Here is a 27,487-nt window from a genome sequence, read left to right as displayed (position 1 = left end):
ATAACACACGAGTACAGTTTGTACTTTACACAAAAAGTGACAGTTCTTAAGATTTCCACTTTAAATTGCAGGGCTCGACTTTAGTCACTCCACAGTATTTTGGTAACTTTTCAAGGACTGCAAACAGTATAAAGTAAAAAAAAAAAACAATTCAAGGCACAATTCGCACATTTTGCTCCCGACTGGAATCCTGTCACGTTTTCGCACGTCCACTGAAAAACGCTTACGGAGGACGTGGCCGCTCGTCCTCCTCAGACCAAAAAATTTGTCTGTCTCCAAAGTGTGAGCGCCACCGGCGCCGGCTGCCAGCTCAGCTACAGGACAGACGGCGGCGGCCCCGCCAGAAGCGTCGCTCGCTCGCTTGCCTGAAGAAAATAGCAAAGGCAGCAGGTGGGAGTGGGTGGCGGAGTCGGCCGCTCTTCTGGGCTGTGAGAACGGCCATTTGCCACGGGAGTGGCCGCCACACGTACCCCCCCCCCCCCCAACTCCCGACTCTCCAAAACACGGACAATGTACAGTAAGAACACTACTGGACAAGCTGCTGAGTTTACCCGTATTATTCCCTCATTCTTGAAAATCAGATTCTTATAAACTTAAAAAAATTGAAACGTCTTGATCTGATTGTCATTTTTTTCATGCCCCCCACCCACCTCATTATAATTTTGCTATATTTCGTGTATTCATTGTCCCCAAACTGTCATCATGTTTAACAAAAAGAAATTGAAGACTGCCGAAGAAATGTTTTGTGTTCCTTGTTACTCATCCGCTACTTTTTTTTCTACTGAGCCCAAGTGTCCGTCGTCGTTTGTTAAAGCAAGAAGCCCTGAAGCCAATGCACCCCCCCCTCCACTGCATCACAACATACACAATATACAGTAAGACGGCTGCAAAGCGGCGAGGACAATCTGTTGAAGATTCCCGCACATGGCGAGCGCTTCTGTTCCGCCGTGTGTGGCTAATGGCTACGCTGCGTTTCAGCAAGCCTTACAGGAATTCATCCAACGCCCCCGCCGGTTGCGAGCATTGGTGTTAATTTCACATATACAATATCTGACGTCATTGTGCCAATGTACACTCAGGCCTGTACGCTAAGCCTTTGCATCAGGAGCATACATTAGGTGCTCGAAAATTGAAAAATGTAAGAGCACTTTTTTTTTTTTTAAACTAGGAGCACCATTTGTTTTTTTTTCATAGCTAATTGTGCAATTTTATATACTGGTATCTAAAGACAAAAAAACATCACTGTCCCATTTCTTATAGTTAAGTTACCAAGCACGCTTGGCTGAATTTATCCAGTGATCTATGACAGGAGTTGAGTCAAACTCCTCTAGAATAGGCCCCTCCAGAGTGATCCTTATTACGTCCTGTCAAAGATGGATTCTTTTAGAGCATAGAACTTATTCAAAATTGTGGATTTACAGTAACACAAAAATGAGAACTGTAACCTGAATAAAGTTCACAAGTAGGACTTAATTTATTTTTCCAAATATTGGTGCAGTAAAAATGCATGGTTTTGAGTATGGTAGTAGTCAGAGAGATCCACTACTAGGATTCACTATCCTTGGCCATTACTCATGCAGATTTGTGGATTGACAGTGCAAAACAGTAGTACAAAAGTAGTAGTACTGTAACCTACAATATACTAAAATGACACATTGCTCAGAGGAATCACATAATATTGTCCTGACGTGACCGCACATGGAACGCACATGTAGATGGAGCAGTTTTAAGATGAAGCGACGATATTTCTTTTTTAAATGATAACAATGATGGTGTTTTATATTTTAGTGTTTTTTAAAGGGTACCACTGATAGAAAGACATGTAGTTCTTAAAAGATAAATGTTCGTACGATTTATGATAATTTGATATTAAAAGCCCTCTGCATGTTTTTGTTTTAATAACATTTGTAAGAATATTTTAACTCGTAGGTTGCCATTGTTCTTGACGTCGCACAGCCGTTGACGTCACGTGGTCACACTGCCAGACTTCCACACTGTCACTCTTTAACTACATTAACATGTCATTGGTTCTGCTCTTCCAATTTGAACTGAAGTGGAACATTAATGAAAAGGACAGCAAAAGCAAAATGAGCAGGAAAAACGGGATGAGACGAGTAGCGTTCATGTGAGAATTTCGCTCGTGACAGCACTCCCCTGCTCTAGTGACGAGAGGAGGAGAGTGTTTGATGTCAAAAACGGTTTGCAGATCTTCACTGTAAACTATTGTGTATTCCAATATTATTACGGAGATACTTAACATCCACAGCTGTTGTGTGCTTTACATATTATTAGGGTATACAGTGAAACACAGCAGTTTGATTATTTTTGCTGCTAGCCCGGGGCCGTGCATCACAACACACGCAGACGTTTGCCCCTACCGAGACGCCTAATGATGTCTTACCTTATTTTTGTTACGTAAAAGCAGATGTCCAGATTGTTGATCATCCTGCCGGTTGCTTCCCGGTAAATAAACGCCATGGAAAACGAATAAATGTAATAAACTTAGTTTGGTTGCTGGCTATTCGTATCATTTTGCACATTGAGACCGAAGAGACAGAGAAAGGCAAGTGGACACAGGTGTTTAGATTTGTAGCTCGGACCAGGAGTCTTGTTTGTTGTGAAGACAGCACAGAAATGAATGCTTGGATTATGTGAGTGCGCTAATTTTGGGGTCCGCTCATTTGACCACGGGAACACGAACGTCCGCTGGCTTGACCGCAGTTTGCTTCTGCCCTTTGCAATATATATACAGAACATAAGATTTTCTTCTTGCATTAGACAAGGGAAGAGTTTGAGCCAATCTGATCGGAATTTGTAAATGTCGCTAGCAGTGTCGCTGCTAACTCTGGCTGTCGGCATATCTTCGGATTCGGTACTGTCAGAATCAGGAAATATCTCCTGCCACATTCTTTCTGCCAATTTCATCTCCCTTCTTGGTTAAAATCTTGCACTAAAACAGCACTCAATTTTCTTCATTGCCATTGTACCAAGACTGAAAGTCCGCTATTTCATATGGTCCAAACGACGAGGCGCTGTTGAATTTTACCTCCGTAACTACTTCGTGTTTTATTGGCCACGCCGCCAATTGTCAGCTCTATTGGAGGCATACAGAGCCTGTAAGAATTGTCAGCCCCAAAATAACTACTGTAATTTCCCGGATATAAGGCGCACCCGTGTATAATGCGCACCCCAAATTTACTTGTAAAATTTAGGGAAAATTATTGTACCCGTTTATAACGCGCACCCTAATTTTAGCACCAGTAAATAGAAGAATACAAGAAAACAGAGCTCGTGTACAGATACAGAAATGTCATTTTACTGACTGGTGAAACACAGCACAAGCATAGCACATTGGTAGTTCAAAACATTACCATAAACTGACAATATTTACGGTAATAATATGATTTGACAACTTCTCCAACTTACCAGAATCTAGGAGAAAACAAAACAGATGTGACTTTTCTTTTAAAGGCTGCTGTATAACTTGCTCGTTTCATCATGATGAATAAATGTTTCTTCCATGGATTGATACGGTAAAATTAAAGTGAGAACGTAAGTCGGAAATCCGTGAGAGCTCATCGCTGTCAACACGACAGTAACAATAGGAACTATTGTTTTTTGGGTTTGAGTTTCCCGAGGGACAGATATAGTTGACGGACACAGGAAGTCTGTGTGCTTACGTTTGTTATGGTCCAAGTTGCGGAGCTGCAATAAACGTTGACTCAAATGAGTTCAAGAAACTAAATTCTGTGCTTTATGAAGAGTGAAAAAAAGCAGAATTTAACACAGACTAAATCATTCGGCCGATTAGAGCGAAGTATTACCGAAACAAAATGGTGACGTCACTTACCGTAATGGTCGGCAATGGGTCGCCGCATACGTTTCTTCAACACAACGTGGCCGTGTCAATAAAAAAAAAAATCGGTTTATGTAATATATATATATTTCTGTCTCCATCCATGTACCCGTTTATAATCCGCACCATGATTTTACAAGTTGATTTTGGGGGGAAAAAAAGTGCGCGTTATATTCGGGAAATTACGGTATAACTAATATGATTTGTTGTAAGCTAAAAAGATCAAGACATCTTCAGAGATCTCATGTTTTTTACAGGAGCAAAATGTGAATTAAAGGGATAAAATCTGTGCTCGCACTCGTGCTCCCATTCTATTTTATCTTCTTACAACTAATTATTTTTAGGCGCAAATGCGAGCAAAACGCTCGTACTGTACAGCCCTGACACCGCGGCTAGTTTGTGAACAAATCCTGTGTTAAGCCTTTCGGAGTCGGCCATTTTTCAGAAAAGACAAACTCGAGCTCATCTGCTGTCAGAATAAAAAAAAAAAAGTATTTTTCCACACAAGTATGTTCTAAATCGTCACGTCGTGAGTCACAAGACACGGATATTTCAAAATATCCCTTTTACGGCTTTAATGCTATTGTTCAAAAGTGGTACCAGCAACAATCCATTGCCGTGTTCGAATGCTTGATTATAAATATCTTTCGATATAAAAAGCAAAACACGCAAAAAAATATCAAAACTTGAAATGGAAGAAGTTTTAAAAAGTAAAGTGGGTTGCCAAATCTCTGTAGCTTATGCTCCCACAAAGGCCTGTGAGAAAATTTGAGAATGCTGGAAGTCGGCCGGTGTGGTTTTGCTTTTGCAACTTCACGCCCGGCAAAGCAAAAGTGTCACATTTTGTCTTTCCACCCAATATGTCCTCATTTACAATTCAGTTTGACACTTTTAACACAAAAGGAACAAAACATTACAAGTCTGCTGCTACTTTCAAACATTTCCAAGAAGATTATTTCTCCTTGAAAAAGTCACCTTTTTAGTCCTTAAATCTGCCATTCGGAAAATCCGACGATCCTAAATCCAACTACTATTACTATTTAGTTTCAGTAATCTGATTTCTCTTGGAAAATACTACTATGCACATGCTAAATTCAACCCTATAATGGAAGAAACAAAGCTAGCCAGTATTGATTCAAGCAGGTGACAGTTGCTTATTGAACATGAACAACAAATATTTAGTTTAACTGAAAATAAATATATTTTTTTAGTTGTGTCTTATGTTTATTTACCATTACAGTAATCCCTTGTTTTTAGTGCTTAATGGAGAACGACCCAACACACACACGCGCACGCGCACACGCACACGCACACGCACACACACACATGCCGCAAAAATCGACAATGCGAGAAGTGGACACGGAACTTATTTACATGAAAATGTATAGTAAAATAGTATAATAAAAAAATAGGATAATTAAAAAAATTTAAAAAACAACAAAACAACAACAACAACAAAAAACCCTTATATCTATATGTACATTTTAATAAATAGATACTCTCAACATAAAAGAAAATAATGATTTGTACATGTATACGTGCATATATCTTAACATTAAAAAAAAAAAAAAAAAGTTATTTTTCTTTTTAAATTGAAAAAAAAAAATCCGCGATAGACTGTGGGCACAAAATTTGGAATGTGATATAGCGAGGGATCACTGTATTGGTTGTAAAATGTTGATTTGTGCACAATATTAGTCATAATCATCACACTAATAACATCACTGATATATTTAGGTGCTTTTATTTATTTATTTTTAGATATAAAAATCAATGTCCCTTTTCCACAAGGTTGTAGAAATGCCCGAATTTAAATGCGGAACAGGTGTCGGAACAACTTTAGCTGCATAATCTTAATTTGGCAAAGAAGATCCTCTGTCCAAGAGGAACACACCGTTTTTCACCTTCCAACGTGTGAATGTCCTTTTAAAAGTGGTAAAAATGACGTCAAAATCAAGTCCATACACATACATACACATGTGATGGACTTTATTTCCCTGGAGATTTAAATTGATACAAATTTAGTCATCCCGTGCAGCTAGCGTTGTCCAGTGGAACGTCAATGTGTCAGGTACATATTTGTGTACATATTTTTGCGCTGCAGGACATGACTCATTGCAGTAACAACATGTTAGCTGTGACTTCCTTCAGGCCAAAAGAAGTTACTTCTGGAAAAAAAAGAGGTATATTTAATCGCATGCTGACGTCGCTCGCGTGTTGAAAATGTCTTCTATTCAATTAGCTTAATTGTTGCTAACTTCACTATTGATCACTTCATATTGTTGGGTGACTAGCTTAATCACTTGCACAGCTGTCATTGTTCAATACCTTTGCAATACTACAACCACTAGCAAAAAGTATGGAATCACCAGTCTCGGATGAGCACTCACTCAGACATTTTATCATGTAGAACAAACTCAGATAAAAAGCTTGAAAAAAAAAAATGAATTTGTTCAAAAGTGCAACTCTTTAGCATTTAGAAACACTAAAAGAAATGATTAAAAAGCATTGTGATGGTCAGTAAATGTTACTATAACTTTTATAGAGTAAGTGCAGGGAAATATATATTTAATCACTCCATTCTGAGGAAAAAAATATGGAGTCATGAGAAACAAACAACGAAATAACAATCAAAAGTATTTAGTAGCACTCTCTGAGGCATGGACTTGATGAGTATTCTTCATCAATTTGGTGCCAACTCTGTTTGATTGCAGTTGCCTGATCATCCTTGCAGGTCGGAGCCTTTGCCGTGGACCTTTTTTTCCCCCAATTTCCGCCACCGGTTTTCAATAGGGTTGAGATCTGGGCTATTTGCAGGCCATGACATTGACTGGCTGAGTCTTTCTGCAAGGAATGCTTTAACAGTTTTAGCTCTGTGGCATGATGCGTTGTCATCTTGGAAAATGACAAATGCATTCTTGACTCTTGACACATTGTCCAATGCGGATTCTTGACTCTTGACAAGGTGAGGATGCTGGAACTTTTGTTTGGTGCTGTTCCAGTGAGATTTACATAGATGACTGCCTGAAGAAAACATCAAAATTCCCCTCAGTCCTCGATGATATGGGGCTACATGTCAGGCAAAGGCACTGGGGAGATGGCTGTGGTTAAATCTTCAATAAATGCACAAGTTTACATTGAAATTTTAGACAGCTTTCTAATCCCTTCAATTGAAAATAATGTTTGTCATTGGCTCTAACAATCGGAGACAGTTCCATGTGTGTATATAATATACAGTACTTAGCCAGTAAAGATGATTCTGATCCAATACTCAGAGAAGCTTTAACCAATTAGCTTACCTACCACACAGTCATGTAATAGTAATGATTTTAATTGTAATTATAGACATTAACATATTACTAACACCATGTCTGGAAACTGCTGTAAACACACTGCTTTTCCTTTCTTGTAGTCCTGTTGTTAGTGGAAGCAATGTAGTTAAGCAAGAGCATTAGTTTAAACTTTAATTAATGTATTAATGTATGGAAGCAGAAAATTGACCCTTCAAAAATTTTTGCTGCCCAACGAATCTTCATCTGCCTTACTTTTGGCAACAAATACAGGTAGTCCCCGGGTTACCAACGAGTTCTGGTCCTACGCTGGCGACATAACCCGGATTTCCGCGTAAATTGGAATGAACCTTTTAACCCCTATAGACTCTATAGCATTTTTTTGTAGATTTTTGATTGGGTTTGATTTTTCTATGAGTATTTATAAACTAGAAAAAAATAAAACCGTTCAAACATGCCTTGTTGCATGTCTTTTTATTCCTAAATCGTCGAACTATTATGTCATGACCTTTTTTCCCCTCAATGTTTTACATTTTTTGAAAGTGTCACAACCAGCTAAATTTGAAGAATTTCAAATGCCAAATATGAAAAATCACGCACATTGGCTGATTACTGATAAACTATAAATCTCAATAAGCTCTCATCATAACTGATCATAAAAAATGATTGGTTGGTTGATTAATTAGCTTTAATCTGACATATTGCACATGGATGTTGAGCAAAGGAGCACGGAGTAATTTACTTTCCAAAAATGGCACTTTTTGCCAATAGTTTGTAAATAATAGACATTGTTGTCTTGAAACTTGAAAAATAACATTTTCTATTCATTTCAATGAAATGAAGCTTCCATCTTTTACATCTGGGAGGGGTCTGTTCATGCTTCTGGCTCTACCTCTCAGCCGTTGGAGCTCTGGCATGGGGTCGATCTGGAGGGAAAAAAAAAAAAAAAAAAAAAAAAATATATATATATATATATATATATATATATATATATATATATATATATATATATATATTAGGGCTGTCAAAATTATTGCGTTAACGCGCGGTAATTAATTTTTATAATTAATCACGTTAAAATATTTGACTCAATTAACGCACATGTCCCGCTCAGACAGTATTCTGCCTTTTGGTAAGTTTTAAAGCAAGGTTTTTTGTGCTGTCTAACAGCGAACTCTTGTGGTTGCTTTGCGACATGGTTTATTGCTTTCTTGCCAGTTCAGTATGGTTGCACGACGTCTCGGGCTGACGCCTACGTTGTAAAGTGCTTATATGATCCTTGGACAAGATTTGTCCGTAAGTATGGTTGTTGTAAAGAATGTACATATTATGTTAGTAAGCGAAATGTTATATTTTTTGTATGAGACGCTTTATGTTTATATTTAGTGAACCTGTATAGCATGCTAAGCTAACGTTGTTGCTAATGCAATGCTTGTGTACTTTTTTGGTTTCACTACGGTCTAAAGAGGACAGTGGTTTGAGGCCATTTTATTAATAAATCAGATGAAAAAGGAAGAAGTCTGATTATTAAGGCGTCGTTCACTAGCTGTCTAGCTTTGGAAAAAGTAGACGCTTCGGAGTGAGGACAGCATAGACAGATTTAAATGACAGTAGAGTGAAATGCCCACTACAGTCCTTATGGGTTTGAATTGCGATTAATTGCGATTAATTAATTTTTAAGCTGTAATTAACTTGATTAAAAATTTTAATCGTTTGACAGCCCTAATATTTATATATATATATATATATATATATATATATATATATATATTTATATATACTATTGTTTACGAAGAGCCATTTTCACGCTGTAATTTCAGATTCACACCAGTATCATATAAAAGTAAAATATAGTAATCTCATAATCAATGAATTTTTAGGTTTCTAATGGATTTTAGCAGCTTACGAATAGACAAAACGCATTTTGTTTCATTGTTTACATTGGCAATAATACAAGATGTGTTTGATTCAGCAGTGAGGGTCACTCCTTGGTAGGTCTGGAGGGCTAAGATCTTATCCAATTTGAGTGGATATTTAATATATTCATTAAAAATTGCTATATATTTTTTTTCATTTTATTACCTTCTTGGGGGGGGATCAATGACATTGTTGATCAAATCCTCTTCCTCCGAATCCATGTCCTGTCTTTCTAGGGACTAATCTTCAGACTCTGCATCATTCACTGCTTCTACTCTTCTCCCAAGGACTGGATGCTTTTCTCCTGGTGTTCTACACCCACCTTGTCTTGCCTGCTGACACTCCCTTTAACAGATACCACATATACCATCGATCTTGCACTGTTGGTCTACTGCAGTGTTTTTCAACCAGTGTGCCACGGCACACTAGTGTCGCGAGAAATGATCTAATGTCGCATTTATATATATATAATATATAATATAATGTCCGTAACTGTGTACGGGCCCTTGAAGGGGCCATCAGACTGCAGAGTGGTGACGTAGCGGGAAGCAAGCAAGGAGGGAGGGAGTCTCAGGGAGAACGGCGTGAGAGCCAAGTTTGAGGTTGAATGTTGCGGATGCCACTGTTATTAGGGCCCGAGCACTGAGCGTGCGAAGGCCCCATTGTTTTGCAAAGGATTATTTAAAAAAAAATTTTTTTTTTCAGGGCAAATGAAAACGGCCAATTTGGAGGCCTGAACATGCACGAAAAGTCACCAAAATTTGCACATATGTGCAGAAAATTGTAAATTTCGATAATTTTGCAACGTTGCAAAAAAATCTAACAAAATGGCTCAGTGGCGCCCCCTTGAAATTTTAAAATTGGCCTATAACATTAGGGTCTGTCACCGTAGAGCAATGAAATTTGGGGAGTCTATACCTTGTCCAAAACCGCTCCAAAAAAGCATTGGCACTCATATTCCAAACCCAACAGGAAATCGGTTATTTTGGATCGAATATAAAATTTTTAGCGATTTACAGGGTGCACATTTGACACCATTTCGCCGAGGAAGTTAGTTGGATCCTCTTCAAAATTGGTGAGACTGTTCAAGAGACATATGAGATCTTAAGTTTTGAAAATGGTGCGTTTTCATTCACGGGTCTGACCTGGGCGTTGTGCCAAAGTCGGCCATTTTTTCGGCAAAATGACTAATTCAGTAAATGACTAATAGTTCCTTGACACTACGTTCAATCTTTTTCATATCTGGCATGTATGTGCGGTGTCCCACCCTTAACACGAGTGCATTGAAATATTACCCATAAGGCTTAGCGCCCCCTAGTGAGAACAGGAAATGCCTTTTTTTACGAGACAGGTTCCTCCTCCAAGGGAAAAAAAATCTGTTGACCTCAAACCTGCATCAGGGGAGCCTTAAGACCTGTGTTCAGGTGCCTGATGAAAAATATTGAGGTTTCGTTGAAGCGGAGGGGTCCAAACAGGAAAGTGAAAATGACCGTCAACAATTTGTCTCGCAAAAAACTTTGAACAGTCATAACTCAGCAGATATACCAACATATCTGCGCCAAACTTCCCGTGCTTGTTGAGAATCATACCCTGAAGGGTCTTGTAGGGGTCATTTGCATCAACTCTACAGTGCCAACTAGTGGCGACAGGAGTTTTAAAAAAGGCCTTTCCTATTGGGTTTTTTCAACATAGAGCAATGAAATTTGGGGAGTCCATACCTTATGCAAAACTGTTCCAAAAAGTCTCTTGCACCCATTTTCCAAATCCAACATAAAATCGGGTATTTTGGATCGAATGTGAAATTTGTATCCATTTGTAGTATAGTTTACATTTGGAGGCCTGAACATGCACAAAAACTCACCAAATTTTGCACATACATGCGGCTTTGCGTGGATTTCGATAATCTTGCGACGTTACAAAAAAATGTAACAAAATGGCTCAGTGGCGCCGCCTTGAATTTTTCAAAAAGGCGTTTCCTATTAGGTTTTTTAGCGTAGAGCAATGAAGCTTGGGGAGTCGATACCTTGTCCAAAACTGCTCAAAAAAGCATTGGCACCCATATTCCAAACCCAACAGGAAATCGGTTATTTTGGATCGAATATGAAATTTTTATCGATTTACAGGGTGCACATTTGAGACCTTTTCGCCGAGGGAGTTAGTTGGATCATCTTCAAAATTGGTGAGACTATTCAGGAGACATAGGAGATCTAAAATTTTCAAAATGGTGCGTTTTCATTCATGGGTCTGACCTGGGCGTGGTGCCAAAGTCGGCCATTTTTTCGGCAAAATGACAAATTCAGTAAAAGACTAATAGCTCCTTGACACGACGTTCAATCTTTTTCATATCTGGCATGTATGTGCGAGATACCAACCTTAACACGAGTGCATTGAAACCTTACCCATTAGGCCTAGTGCCCCCTATTGGGAACAGGAAATGCCTTTTTTTACTAAACAGGCTCCTCCTCCAAGGAAAAAAATATATTCACCTGGAACCTGCATCACGGGAGCCATAAGACATGTGTTCAGGTGCCTGATGAAAAATACTGAGCTTTGGTTGAAGCAGAAGAGTCCAACAGGAGAAGTGAAAATGACTGAAGCCATTTCGTTTCACCACAAGTTTTGAACAGTCATAACTTCTACAACATATCTGCGCCAAACATCTCGTGCTTGTTGAGTCATAATCTGAAGGGTCCTGTAGGGGTCATTTGCATCAACCCTACAGCGTCAACTAGTGGCAATAGAAAGTCACTCATTTTTCTAATATATGTCCAGTTCTTTTCAGGTTGGTCATTGTAGTTTCAAGACCTTTTGAAATACTTATTTTACGGCCCATGTCCACATGTCTCTGTCTGTTGCTGTGATGACCCTTTATTTGCTCCTTTTTTGTTGTACTCTGTCCAATAGGGGTTTTAATCTCTTAGGTGTGTGAATGTAAAGAGGTGACTTTCGAGCATGTTAGGTTCTAATGAGATGATTAGAGAGGACGATCTGCCACCACCCTGACCTGCACACTGTCCGAGTTGCGTGACGTCCAAGTTGCGCTAGATTGCGAGGGCCCGTTCAGTCCTGCTTGCAGGCCTAGTTTCTATTATATCTATATGTGACGACCGTCAATCCTTCCCCTGTGTTTTACTCCAACACATTGTTGAGAACAGCAAGTGGCTAATGGCTAAAAATCCGAGCAGTTCTTGAACGTGACACGAGCAGCAATCCAAAAACAGCGCCATGGTGTCAGGCAAATTTAAACATCTCCAAACGAAACACCTGTCGCTTCAAAACAAGTCGATGGACTATTTTGTTTGCCTTTGTGAAAACACAGAGAAACAGGCAACTTTTTGATTAAAAACTACAAAGGTAAATGAGAAAGCCCTCAGAGCCAGTTACCTTGTTGCTAAATCCAAAAAGTCCCACACCGTGACAGAGACATTAAATACTACCTACCTGTAAAGCCATTGTCTGCGAGATTCTCGGCCTTGATGTGATTAAAGACATTGCTCAAGTCCCCCTTTCTGATAATTCTGATCTTTTTCAAGCCTAACTGCTATAAAAAAAATAAAATAAAAACAGACTGAGAGTGGTTGAAGAATAAGGATATCGAATCTGTGTTCATCTTAACAGGCTCAAGTTTCACACTGAGTAAGTATACATATTGAGAAATTATTTTATAATTAAATATACTGTGCAGAAAATAATTTTGGAACATTTTTAGTTTGTGGTGTGCTGCGAGATTTTTTCCAACGTAAAAACGTGCCTTGAGTCAAAAAAGGTTGAAAAACACTCGTCTACTGCATACGTATAACCTGTTTTGGCCATTGTATGTGTAAAGGCCAAAAACTCCGATGACCATACCTGCTGTTTGTTTAATGATCAAATATAAATGATCTTATGTAATCTTTATTTTTTTCTGTTGTTTATTCTATTGAGTTGAATAAATGTTTTCAAGCTTAACGGTTCGGTTTGCAAGAGGACATCAATATTAATTTTTTCTCCCAAAATTTTGGGGATTTTTTGTTGTTGTCTTTTTGGGTCCAAAATGTTGATTATAATTGGTCCGTGAAGAAAAAAACATTTTGGAAATTAAGCTTATGGTGTCCTGAAAAAAGGGAACCAACCAGGCCATTGTGAACATTTTTTTCTTTGAAATATAAAGGCAACACCAAAGGCATGCAAAATCAGACAAAATGGCACATGAGACTCCGCCGTAGTAAAGTCGAAAAAATCACGTAAGTCGAAAATGTCGTAACCCAGGGACTACCTGCATTAAGCTTAAAATCATATATACTGAAATAATTTTGAAAATTATTTACTCAATTTGGTCCAAAAATGTCAAAATTACACAAAATCCTCCAAAAACACCAATATATATCACAATTCTTTTTAACCAAAAACAGGGGAATCCAATCATTATTGCCTTTTCTTTTTTACTTCCATCAGTCCCAGAATGAGAGTGTCCTTCATTGTTTTCTCGGCTCAAGCTCAAGTCCTCCTCCCGCTGACAGGGGATCGGTGAGTTAGCATGCTCTTGTTAGGGTTCCCTAAAAACCACCACCTTTTTAAGCTCCAAAATCACCAGTAGGAATCTATTTTCATCTCATTTTATGTTTGAAAAAGCACTCTTCTTAGCTTTTAGCTTAGCCGATAAAAACTTGTCACTGTTTTGTGGGAATAGGTACGAGATTGAACAAGGCCTAAAGAAACTGCGGGCTGTCTCTCCAGCTGGTGAGACGTACATGCATGAGGGTCTGAAAGAAGTGAGTGTGCATTTTCATATGGAGATCCAGCAATGGAGCTTTAATGCTGCGGGAAATGACCTTGACCTTTTTACCTTGTAGGCTACGGAACAGATCCAGAAGCAGGCCACAAAGTCGTCCAGCATCATCTTGGCGCTGACAGACGGCATGCTGGATGTGTATGTTCACGAACTCACCATCAAGCAGGTCTCTCGTCTGTCGCCGTCCAACTTCACTATTTTCTTCTTTTAGTGTTTGCTTATGAATAATGGAGTTTTTGCTTTGTTTTGGCGGATCCTGCAGGCGGAGGAAGCAAGGAAGTATGGCGCTCGTGTCTATTGTGTAGGGATCAAAGACTTTGATGAGCAGCAGGTGAGAGAACTCTTAGCTTAATGCTTATAATGCGAAACGTCATAGATAGGCTGCGACTGTTATTCTGAATCTTCGCCCACAACTAAAAAACACACTCAGTTAGGGCTGCAGCTATTGATTATTTAATTAAGTAATTGATTAATCCATGAATTAGTTGGTTTGAATAATCGAGTAATCAGATTAGGAACATTTAAGGCATTGCAGAATAAATTTGAGGAGATATAAAACAAAGCCTTGCTAAGATTGCACTTTCAAAAGGGCATTAAATACGAATACAAATAAAATTCCTGAATGTTTTTTTCAAACTATACAGAATTGCACTCTCATTTCACAAGAGCAATAAATGCATTTAAAAAATAAATTAAAATACCCTAGTTTAGCTTCAAACTGTATTAAAAAATAGATAAATAAGGATCTAAGTACAATTGGCTAACTTGCATAGCAAAAGTCTGCTAGCTTAAATGCTCTAAAATGCTAACAGTTTTTTATTTAAATTTTACAATGCTCTTAACAAATCGTTCAAAAACATATACTCACAAAAAAAAAAAAACTGCTAATTGAACCTCTAAACTAAATGACGACGGCATAAACAATCATATTAGCTCAAACAAAACTTTACAACTTTATGTTGTTCTTAGCAGGGAGCAGCTGGAACTGAACTGAGAACTCATCTGACATGGCTGGACATGTCAGATAAGTTATGTTATATTCACTGTTCCAACTCGAGGACAGTTTATCCACCCAAATCAATAAACTAAATGTAAACACTTTGAAAACAAACCATGGCAATGCCACTCTGATTAAATGAATCCTCAGAGCACCAAATTTGATTCGAAGCTTTTTTCTCATCGAATTACTGTAATTTTCGTACTATAAGGCCACATGACTATAAGCCGCCACCTACCAAATTTGGCATGAAAACGGCATTTGTTCACAGATAACCCTAAGCCGCAGCTGTCCTCACTATATTATAGGATATTTACACCAAAAGATATTAACTGGTAACACTTTGACATCGGCATCGTATGACTTTCATAAGAGCAAATGAAACACCATTCATTGCTTCAAGAAGCTTCATTTGGCCATCACTGCTCCCTTGGGGGAGACTGTGAACCTCTGCTGCCACCTGCTGTCAACACTGTTGTTGTCCAACATGCCTCCTAGTAAGCCTGAACGATATATCGTTTAAACATCGCCATCGCGATGTGTGCGTGCGCGATAGTCCCATCGCAAGCACGTGCGAGTTTTTTTTTTTTTTTTTTTTAATCCACATACGCCTTGCTTTCTGCTCTGCGCACAGCCTCACACCCTCCCTCTCCCAGCCCTTTGTTCCCACAGTCACGGCAGCACTTGCTTATTAAAGTTAACGATGCTCGTTGTCTTTGATCTTGCCAAAGAAGCGGACATCAAAGCAGAGCAATATGTCAATCATCGTTTAACTTGTTAAACTGTTTCTGCAAGGAAGCCGCGCTGAAATGAATGTGTGTGTGTGTGTGGAGACGTTGGAAACATATAAAATAAATGCCATAAGTGATCATGAGGAGTTTGAAATTTCTACATGTCACTCCAAGATTCACAGCTAAGGTAGATAAACAGAAGCATTTAATAAAGCCAACCACTTTTCTACTACAGTACTTAATTCTTGTCTAAAAATGATTTGGTTGGATAGTTATGTTTAAACTAGGGCTGTCAAAATTATCGCGTTAACGGGCGTTAATTAATTTTTTAAATTAATCACGTTAAAATATTTGACGCAATTAACGCACTTGCCCAGCTCAGACAGATTTAAATGACAGTAGAGTGAAAGGCCCGCTTGTTAATTGTGTTTTGCGGAGTTTTGCTGCCCTCTGCTGGCGCTTGGGTGCGACTGATTTTATAGTGTAAGTAATTATTGTCATCAACAATGGCGGGCTACTAGTTTATTTTTTGATTGAAAATTTTACAAATTTTATTAAAACGAAAACATTAAGAGGGGTTTTAATATAAAATTTCTATAACTTGTACTAATATTTCATCATAAAGAACTACAATTCTTTCTATCCATGGATCACTTTAACAGAATGATAATAATGTTAATGCCATTTTGTTGATTTATTGTTAATATAAACAAATACAGTCCTTATGTACCGCATGTTGAATATACAGTGGGGAGAACAAGTATTTGATACACTGCCAGTGGGTTTTCCCATTGGCAGTGTATCAAATACTTGTTCTCCCCACTGTATATATCCATCTTTCGTCTTATCTTTCCATTCCAACAATAATTTACAGAAAAATATGGCATGTTATATAGATGGTTTGAATTGCGATTAATTGCGATTAATTACGATTAATTAATTTTTAAGCTGTAATTAACTCGATTAAAAATTTTGATCGTTTGACAGCCCTAGTTTAAACTGATCATAATGACATTTGAAGTGCTTAAAAACCATTTATTTATATACATTTTTTAAATCACTTTGGGGGGAAAAGTGAGAAAAAAACGTGTCTTGTATGTCTTATATGTCTTATATGTATTTGTTTCCAATGCTGAATCTGAATAAATACATTGAGCACAAAAAACACGCACACAAAAAAAAAAAAAAAAAAAAAAAAAAAATTGGCGGGTGGGGGGGGATGCGCTACTTCGCGGTTTTTCACTTTTCGCGGCGGGGTTCTGGTCCCCATTAACCGTGAAAAACAAGGGATCACTGTACACTGTGGTGATGGTGAATCATCCATAGTCTTTCCAAACAGCTATTCAAGTCATTTAGTGAAAATTTCTTAAAAAAAAAAAAAAATAATATCGCAATATAATATCGCAATATATGGCAAACCCCCAAAAAATCGCAACAATAGTTTTTTCCAATATCGTTCAGGCCTACCTCCTAGCATGCATTGCAGCGCTACAGATGTAAATAACAATCAAAATTCATGTTCTGTGCTAATTATTTCTTCAGTTACTGTTTCTGTTGTTTCATTAATTGCTATTTATGGTATTTGGTAACACTTTATATGACAGTGGCACCATAAGACTGCCATAATTATGACATGACGCTGTCAATAGCATTAATGAATGCTTATATTAGATGTCATTTAGTGTTATTCAGCAAATTATTATCATTATTAATATTATTTTCATTTCAACTCACTTTTGAATGGATGTAAAGATCCAAGCTGGACATAAATGGAGACATAATTTGCCAGATGACACTTAAAGGACATTTGTCATAAGCATTCAGTAATGCCCATGACGGTGTCATGTCATAATTATGATGGTCTTACGAAAGTCTTATGACGCCGCTATCAAATAAAGTGTTATCTATTAACCAGACTAAAGCAACAAATAAGCCGATTTTGACTATAAGCAGCAGGATTCAAAATAAAGGAAAAAAGTAGCGGCTTATAGTCCGAAAATTGCAGTACTTGAGTTAATCGATTAATCGTTGCAGTACTACACACTGCACCGACACATACAATGGTGAGAAAACACATCGGGCTAACTATCTGACCCAAAAAAGCCTCTTCTGGCTCGGAACCACTGATGTTATCTTAGCTGTATGAAAGCACCTCCAGTAGGTTTCATCCCTTGCCGCTTGAGTGGCTCTCCTGACCCATTTTATGCACCCCGCCCTGGTCTAAATAGGCTGAAATTACAGGATGTCATGTGAACTCATTAACGGTAGCTTTAAGTTGCGTCCCACCAGAGAGCACGAGTAAGATCAAGCTTTTGGTCACTCGTTTGTCAGGCGTTGCCTTCAGGGACACTTTTCCTCTCACCACAACCTAGTAAACTTTCTACTACCAACTGGTCTACATACATACTTAAAGTACCTACTAACTGACCGACGTACTTACCTGCATACGAATGCTGATCAAACATCTGTCATACCTTACATACAGTACTTACCTATGTTACCTTTTAACCAGGCAGCTATGAGCTGTCTTGTTTGGGTCTTTGTGTGAAATTTGAGGTTGCGTGTGTGTGTACCTACCAGTGATTAGAGCAAGCGAGAGTGAGTTGACTGCTTGTCTGCTACACTCAGGTTGGGTTGCTGAATGAATAACTTTGCGAAGTGCCGAGAGTTAGATTGTCTTTTGTGTTGTTAGATCCGGTGTTCTGCCAAAATATGCTACATCGGCGAAACGTGCTACATTAGTCGAATTTGACGCCTAAAGTACTACCGTGCGCTCTAAACTTGTTTTGTTTCGATGCATACAGGAATAACGTACTAAAAAAATGCCTGCAGAAAATACTTAAATGTAGTTATATCAAATAAGGACGGTTTAAATACGCTACGTGACTAATGTGGTCAACTGCTTCAAAGCTAACACAAAAAAACCACAATGGTTAAAAGTATGAGAGGGTAATACATGCAAAAAGTAACTTTGAGGCAGTGAAAAGGTTCTAAATAACTAAATAAAAACAAAAATATTGAGTACTCGCCGCTTCTAACCGATGTGCGCATGCGTGTGGATGCATGCGCAAGCGCCCTGAGCATTGTGTAGGACGTTTCGCCGCGTAGTAAGGAATGGCCGAACACCGGTGTGCCTCCATCAGACCTGAGTAAATGAAGCCAATTGTATTGTTTGTATTCTTTGTTGATGAGACGTTACTACTTGGCACAGACCGCTAAGCTAGTTAGCGATTATGCTAATCATTGTCTTAAGTGTCCGTTTGTATTGTGTTTTGGAGAAGCATGTTAGCTAGAGGTGTGCATCGGTACTGCCCTCACGATTCGATTCGATTACGATTCGGAGGGCCACGATTCGATTCAATTCGATTCGATTCAGAGGGTCACGATTCGATTCGGTTCGATTCGGCAATGCATTGCGATGCCTTAAAGCCTGGGATGCATTAAAATTCTAAAGCAAAGCATATTTTTTGTGAATCATGAGGCAACACAAGCGGTCAGACATTAAACAACTTTTTATTGGCTCTTGTGTCACTCCTGGTTGAAGTCAAATGAAAATACTTTTAGATATATTTAAAAAAAATAAAAATAAAAAAAAAAAAAACACAGCATTTAATTGGTGCTTTGAATGAGACCAGGGTTTTCTCATTTTTTTTACACACAGTAGCAGCCTTTCACACAGTGCAACATCTGAACTCCTGTGCAGAATCAGTAATAACAGTCACTGTATTTTAGTCACAACAACCCATCGATAAAAATATTCAAGTAAATATTAAAGAAAGCGACAAAGAAGATATTGTAGTGCAGCAGCATCTTTATCGCAATATCAATCCAGGGATCAGTTCAGTTGCAAACAAAACATCCAAGTAAATTGCAATGTAGAACAAAAGTAAAATGTAGGCCTAGCCCAATATATATGTGCAATCAACTTAGAAATGCAATCAGTAAGTACCACATAACAATAAAAAATAATGAATTAAAATGAAGTGCAGCAGCATTTTAGCAGCCATAACAATCTGTTTCAACATGAGGAAATATCATTTTTTTGCAATTGAGAGAGCAGAGAGATAGTAGAGGTTAGATGGGGCCTTAAAAATCCAGCCCGACCCGACACAGCCCGCTGGTATTGAAGCCCGACCCGGCTTGGAGTGACGCGAAAAAAAAAAAAAACGCAGCAGCAGCAATTTATTTTCATTTCTTCGAGATGGCAGAAAAAACGCATGTTTCTTAATGTTTAAATAGTCTACATATTTTTGTGATCATTATAGAAGCATTTACACAACGAAATAATGCTGGGAAAGTTTAATATAAAAAAAAAAAAACATGCGATTTTGCAGACACACAGAGGAGAAGATTCAAAAGGATCACATTTGTGCTGCCTTTGTGTGCATAAAAAAGTATTTCGTAACTAATTCTCAGTTGGCAGAAAAAAAACGCAAGTTTTCTTAATGTTTAAATAGTCTACATATTTTTGTGATCATTGTCAAATCATTTACACAACGAAATAACGCTGGGAAAGTTTAAAAAAAAAAAAAAAACGAGTTTGCAGACACACAGAGATTCAAAAGGATCACATTTGTGTTGCCTTTGTGTGCGTAAATAAAAGCGTCTTTCGTAACGAATCGCAAGCGCCACAGCGGAGGAGAAGAAGAAAAAGCGGGCGGCGCCACTGCTTCATGTGAGTGCACAAGCAAATGCACAATACAGAGAGCCTGCTCTCGGTTTTATCCCATTTTTTAAAATATAATTTATTAGTCCGGCGCGGGGCGGCCCGACCCGACCCGAACCGAACGTGAATGCTTAACATTCTGGACCCGACCCGTTCGGGTTCGGGCACAAGATCTAACCTCTAAGAGATAGGACATAACATAACAATGGCTGAAGCGGAGAAAGAGGGAGCAAGAAAGATTCTTGATGCACCTTAGACATTGAAAGCTGACATCTGGAGACATTTTGGCTTCTATGAGGTTGGTGGGAAACTTGACCAGAGTTATGCAGTGTGTAAAAAATGAAACATGACAATAATAATACAAATGGGGAAACCAAATCCATTGCATCACCAGAATTGCGCAGGGAAGATTTTTGAACGTACTTATATATTTTAAAATGCGCTGAATCGATTCGGCTTGTTGCCCGCATCGAATCGAATCGTCCATGCCCCGCATCGGGATACATCGCCGCATCGATTATTGTTGACACCACTAATGTTAGCACTTGAGTTATTGTTAGATTCAAGTCATTTCTTTTTTTAATAAAGAAACCACCACATAAACCCATTCATATAACAGCTTAGAGTCTCCTTTCAACTAGGCATGTGCCGGTATGAGATTTTGACTGTATGATAACCATAAGCAAAAATACCGCGGTTTCACGGTATCACGGTATTGCAATTATAGCGCTAAATTTTTTAGATCTATGGGTTAAAAAAAAAATTCCATTGAACAGAATTCTTTTTTATTTCTCACAACATATTTGCAAATTGGTACATCAACATGAATATAATGTTAAAGGGATCCACAGATAGAAAGACTTGTAGTTCTTAAAAGATAAATGTTAGTAAAAGTTATTATAATTTGATATTGAAACCCCTCTTGATATTTTTCGGTTTTATACAATTTGTAAATGTATTTTAACTAATAGGTCGCTATTGTTGTTGACGTCTTAGGGCAGTGACGTCACAGGGCCACGCTGCCAGACTCCACCTGTCACTCTTAAAAAAAAAAAAAAAAAAAAAAAAAACTCACTCTTTAATGATGTAAGGTAGTGATTTAAATACGCCACAAGTTGTCGATGGCAAGTTTTACATTAGTTAGGGATCAAGCCAATGAGTGCATTTTTTTCCCTTGATTGACGCTGTAGTTTCTTTAATCCACAGTGGGAGAGAGAAAGGAGAGTGGACACAGGCATTCTGATTCGTAGCTCGTACCGCACCGTTTATTTACATAAGCTTTGGCAACTCTTTCACAACACACATAAGTATCATATAGTGAAAATACTACAAAACTAATACTCATATCTCTCAAAAAATGTCACCAAGAAGAAAAGTGCTTCAATCTGTCTTACTGAGGCCCTATTCTCACACAGTTAACACAACAATGCAAAGAGAACTGGCATTCACAGTCAAAATAGATGCGCAAAATACACATAAAAATTACTCAGACTTTGGTCAAACTATATTTAAACATTTTAGCAAATCCTTTGGCTGGACAAATACACTGGATGATAATATTTAGTCACAATACACAAACTATGATTCTGGGAGCCATTTTCAGGAGTCTTGTGAAGACAACACTCAAATGAACGTGAATCACAATAGACCCAGTCTGGGGAAAAAAAAACAAAAAAAAAAACGGAGCTGCGCCTTCAATCGAGGGGCAAAACGCACTCATTGACTTAATTGTCTTATTAATGTAAAACTCGCTATTGACACCTTGTGGTGTATTTAAATCACTACCTTACATAGTTAGTGATTGTGAAGTGCGGCAGCGTGGCCCTGTGACGTCACCGCCCTGCGACGTCAACAACAATGGCGAGCTACTAGTTTTTTTTAATTTAAAATTGTAAAAAAATTATTAAAACGAAAACATTTAGAGGGGTTTTAATATCAAATCATTATTACCCATACTAACATGTATCTTTTAATAACTACATGTCTTTTTATCCGTGGTTCCCTTTAAAATAAATAAATAGATAAGTAAATGAAATATTTTCAATAAAATTGAAACAAATAAAACTATAGACTAAACCCACTGCTACAGCTCAAGCTGCTAAACATTAGAACAAAAATAATTATTTTCCATAAAAAAGTAAAAACATATATTTTAGGCACTTCACTGACTTAAGAGCCTCATCTCAACATTTTTCGAGACTTGCTCATTTTCTACATATTTCTTTTAGTCCAAGTTATAATGCAGGAATGTGAGTATGTTCACCTTTTCTGGGTTAATATACCACTACTACTATTCATATTAATTAGTTGAATATTAACATATACGCGCTTGTGTATGACTCGTATCATTATTTACACATTATACACACGCACCCACCCTCTCTCAACACGGAAAGTCAGCAGAGAGAAAAAATACCACAGGCTGTATTCTGACTTTACAAAACTACGCTTATAGTGAGTATAGTGAGGAAACAAGTTAGCATTCTTGGCATGCAAACTAGCCATGCTAATAGCCTCGTTAAGAAGCTTACGTTATAGTATTTGTTTTACTATTACTAAACACACGAAGCACGCTGAAGTGAACTAGACACACGAAGCACGCTGAAGTCTCATAGCTGGTGGGAAACATTCATGACAACGTTTACTTACCTTAAATTTTGTGTAACAACACGAATGAGGTCACGTAAATGTTAAATCATGTTTGAAGTGTTGCCTGCATGTCGGATGGCCTTCAGCCTCTAATCCGCGGCTGTCGGTTTCTTTTCGTTAGCCGAAATACTAAGACCTAAAACTAATACCATACTAGCGACTGTCTTTTTTGAGGGGGGCGTAAAACTCAGGTGTAGTGTCACCGACAGACACGGGATAGAGCAGCAACTGGAGGGGGAGGGGTGAGTGCTGCCGCTCCAAGCCATTTCTCGCTGCATTTTTGGGACGTAAAAAATAGCTAATACCGTACTACGGTTTTAAAGGAAAATTAGGATTACTTTTGATTTTAAATCATGTCCAACCCAAGATTTAATGTATTTTTGCTGACTCGGCCCAAAGGTCAAATTAGTATATTATTTGTTGTCTTTTGTTGTAATTTTTGTACTGTATTTGTATCCATAAATTTAATATATGACCGATTCATTCCCTCGTAACAGTTTTAAGAGTGAGAAACTCTTCTGGCCTTCATGTGCAATGGCGTCCTGTCCCCCCTCTGTAACCATGGCGACTGTCGATAACCATCCCATGCCTGTTAAGTCCCAAACAAAGGCAACATTAGTCTCCCTTTGCGCCACCGTCAAGCGTTTGCCACACTTGGGCCATCTGCTCTGTCGCCTGCTGCCCGTCCGCTCGCTCACTGGCTCCAAAATGAAGTCTCAGCCTGACCGGGACTTCGACGTTCTCAAATCTTTTTCCTCTTCCGCAGCTCGTTGACATCGCCGACAACAAGGACCAGGTGTTTCCTGTCAAAGATGGCTTCCATGCTCTAAAAGGCATCATTAACTCTGTAAGTTGGCTTTATTCTTCTGTCTCGTAGGCCCTGTGTTTTATTTATAAGTTAGAAACAACTAATTTCCTGTACCCAACTTCACCCGCACTGCTAAAAGAGAAGCTTGACTGAGCCATCAAAGTCACACACACATTGTGTGTGTATGTTCCTGTAATGTACGCGAGATTATTTACAGTAGGTGGGCTGTGACAGAATTTCAGTGTTTTGTATCTGAGGGTATGTGTAAGAGATACATTTTCAGTGAGAGTGTTTTGTTTCTATGAGCAAGCGTTTCTGTAATGTGTGTAAGCAAAATATTTTTTCAGCAATCTGTTTGTGAGTCTTCCAAAGATGTTTAAGCAAATTATATTTCAGTTGAAAAGTTTTTCATTGGTGTGTGAGCAACTCAATTGTCGCTTGTGTGTGTGTGAGAGTGAGTGAATTGGGATCAATAAAATACAGCATGCAGTTGCATTTGGAGCCTGCACAATGTTTTTTCTTGTTGTACACAACACCCACAGTGACACACACGCAATGCAGGCGAGGCGAGCAGGAACATCTGCTTAAGATGTTCCAGCTGTGTTTCGGCAGAGTTGCCACGTGACCTCTGTGAAGTTGGCTACCCCATCAGACGCAAATTTATATAAAAATCATGTAATTTGTTTGTGCTCATTTGTGCTGAAAAAAGTTTGGTTTGTGCTGCTATCATTTTTGAGATATTATCAATTATTTCATAGGTCAATCTTAGGTCAACCAGCCCACATTTTGATTAAAAATGGCTAAAAATGGTGTCAATCGTTTGTGCTACGTTTGTGCTGTAAAAAGTTTCATTGGTGCTGTTATCTTTTTGAGATATTGAGATATTAATTTCGAGTGATGACATCATGCAGCCCCCCATTTATTGCAAAAGGGACCCTAAATAGTGGCATTCGTTTGTGCTACATTTGTGCTGTAAAATTTTTTGTTTGTGTTGCTATTGTTTTATAATGTAGATATTGAGATATTAATTTTGAGTGATGAAGTCAATAGCAGCGACTTTGTCGTGGCTGACGAAACGTACTGACTCTCAATAACACAGGTGTGTCCCAACAACTAGCGCAAACGTTGCAAAAACAAATGGCACCTGAAGGAGACACCCTCTATTATTGAGAGAGTTGGTACGCTTCGTCAGCCGAATGGAGTCGCCGCGATTGACATCATCACTCGAAATTAATGTCTCAATGCAGGTAGTCCTCAAGTTACGACATACCCGACTTACGTCATTTCAATTTCACGACTCCAGTCGCTTTTTTTTTTTAAACACTATATTGTTTGTAATTTACAGTGGTATGAAAAAGTATCTGAACCTTTTGGAATTTCTCCCATTTCTGCTTAAAATCACCATCAAATGCAATCTGATCTTTGTCAAAATCACACAGATGTAAAAACAGTGTCTGCTTTAACTAAAACCACCCAAACATTTATAGGTTTTCATATTTTAATGAGGATAGCATGCAAACAATGACGGAAGGAGGGAAAAATAAGTAAGTGAACCCTCTGCCTAAAGAGATTTAAAGAGCAATTGAAACCAATTTTTACAAAACAATTTAAGTCGGGTGTGTGCCCAATCATTGATGAGTGGTTTAAAGCTGCCCTGCCCACTATGAAGCACACACCTGCTAAGAAATGTCTTGATGAGAAGCATTGTCTGATGTGCATCATGGCTCTGTCAAAAGAGCTGTCTGAAGACCTGCGATCAAGGATTGTGGATTTATATAAAACTGCGAAAGGATAAAAAAAATCTCTAAAAGTCTGGAGGTTCATCAATCGACAGTCTGAGAAGTTGTCTACAAATGGAGAGAGTTTGGCACTGTTGCTTCTCTCCCAAAGAGTGGCCGTCCACCAAAGATGATGCCAAGAGTTCAGCGCAAAATATTCAGAAAGGTAAAAAAGAACCGTAGCATGTCTGTAAAGACCTACAGAAATCACTGGCACGGTCCAATATCTCTGTGCACACATCAACTATATGTAAAACTATGGCTAAGAATGGTGTTCATAGGAGGACTCCACGGAGGGGTTTGCATACTATCCTCATTAAAATATGAAAGCCTGTAAATGTTTGGGTCGTTGTATTGAAAGCAGACTCTTTTGCATCTGTGTGATTTTGACAAAGGTCAGATCACATTTGATGGTGATTTGCAGAAATGTGAGAAATTCCAAAAGGTTCAGATCCTTTTTCATACCACTTTAATTTAGTTATTTATTAAATCTGAATGGATGATCTCTAATTGCTGTGCATATTTGTTATTTCATTGTACTTCAGTACAGTCAGTATATGTGCCGTCTGCTCAGACATGTTTGACGTCACGTCACAACGTTTCGAGCGTTGCTTTCACGTTGGGAAGTGGTGGTGAGCGCCAGTTAACATTACAAGAAGGCAGAGAAAGGGTAAACTTCGCAGGCTCGGCGATGCCCCCCAGTTAGCTCGATTTTAGCCTGCTAGCTTATCCTGCTAGCTTATCGAGCAGCTGGACCGGTGCCACTTATAGCTCTTGAATTGCACAAGATTTGGAAATGTATTTCCTTTCGTATTATTGTGCAGCCTTTGAGGTTGTTGTTGTTTTTGTAAGCAATTACCGGTATGTCTCTCTTGATTTACTTATGGCATTGTTGTACGCTATGTCATGATTGTACAGCGGTACTTCTATATACGAAGTTAATTTGTTCCGGGATCTTGTTTGTAAGTAGAAATGGTTGTCTGTCGAGCAGCATTTTCCCATAAGAATACATTATAATTCCATTAATTCGTTCCACAGCCCGAAAACCTTCACTAAATCCTTACTAAATGCTGCTGGTACTATTGCAAATAGCAATTACGCAGAGCAAAACAAATAAATTCTGAATTAAAATAGGAATAATAATAATGATGAAACAAATTGGGGTTTAATGTGGCGGGTGTCTTTTGCGTGGTGTACCTGAAAGAAGCACATGGCTGACTTGACGGGGTGAGAGAGGACTTTTTACTTTGTTCAGCTGCGGCGGACAGTGGGCATGTTGTGTTGCACAATTTCTGAAATAAATGATTAAAAACCTGACAAAGTTGGCGATTTTTTTGGCGATGTTACCACAATAATAATTGTCACCTTAACTTATAAATATTGACGAATAGAGGTCGGAGGAGGACCGTCAAGATCGTAGACAGTCTACGGCCGTATTGTCGAGCCAGTTCACGGACGTGTGCACCACTGTCATATTTTTCTATCATGTCCATCTTCATTTCAATGGTAAACATCACCTTTTTCCTTTTTTTCACCACCTGCACTAACACTCTTGGAACCCATGTTGATTTCTCTCACAAGAAAATCTGCTGTGCGTCCGTCTCGGAGGAAAACAAGGAAACTGCGGCGCTGTTATAAATCATCGTATTTTGAGCAGGTCGAAACAAATGGCGAGTCAAATATTACGTCGGATGTTGAAAACATCGTATGTCGAAGCGATCGTATGTCGAGGTACCGCTGTATTTTTTATATAAATAAATAATAAATAATGATAAATGTCAGTTGTAAGAAGAACTATGGTGTGTGTGATCGAAGGAGGGGAAAAATATCTATTTCTTTTTACTTTATTTTATTAATATGACTTGTAATACATGTTTTTGGATAGTTATATTGAGATTAAAGGTACTTAAAGGGGTTAATGTCGACTTTTGTGGAGATTTGGGTTACCTCACCAGCGTAGGAACGGAACTCGTTTGTAAAACGTGGACTACCTGTACCTACTAAACGATAGCAGAACAAAATAA

At 38.4% G+C, this 27,487-nt stretch overlaps 1 protein-coding gene across 4 annotated transcripts in view; it reads left to right on the top strand.

Moving 5' to 3' along the window:
* antxr2a (ANTXR cell adhesion molecule 2a) overlaps window positions 1-27,487 on the top strand; it is a 173,549-nt gene that overhangs the window by 12,410 nt on the left and 133,652 nt on the right. For all 4 annotated transcript variants that reach the window (XM_057830925.1, XM_057830924.1, XM_057830926.1 and 1 more), the window contains 5 exons: window positions 13,498-13,569; window positions 13,733-13,814; window positions 13,896-14,000; window positions 14,097-14,165; window positions 23,644-23,724. In XM_057830925.1, the coding sequence (XP_057686908.1) occupies window positions 13,498-13,569; window positions 13,733-13,814; window positions 13,896-14,000; window positions 14,097-14,165; window positions 23,644-23,724 (409 nt within the window). The remainder of the gene's footprint in view (window positions 1-13,497; window positions 13,570-13,732; window positions 13,815-13,895; window positions 14,001-14,096; window positions 14,166-23,643; window positions 23,725-27,487) is intronic.

This window comes from Corythoichthys intestinalis, chromosome 3 (genome assembly GCF_030265065.1).
Source record: "Corythoichthys intestinalis isolate RoL2023-P3 chromosome 3, ASM3026506v1, whole genome shotgun sequence".
Lineage (NCBI taxonomy): Eukaryota > Metazoa > Chordata > Actinopteri > Syngnathiformes > Syngnathidae > Corythoichthys > Corythoichthys intestinalis.
This window is presented reverse-complemented; position numbering and strand designations above follow the sequence as displayed.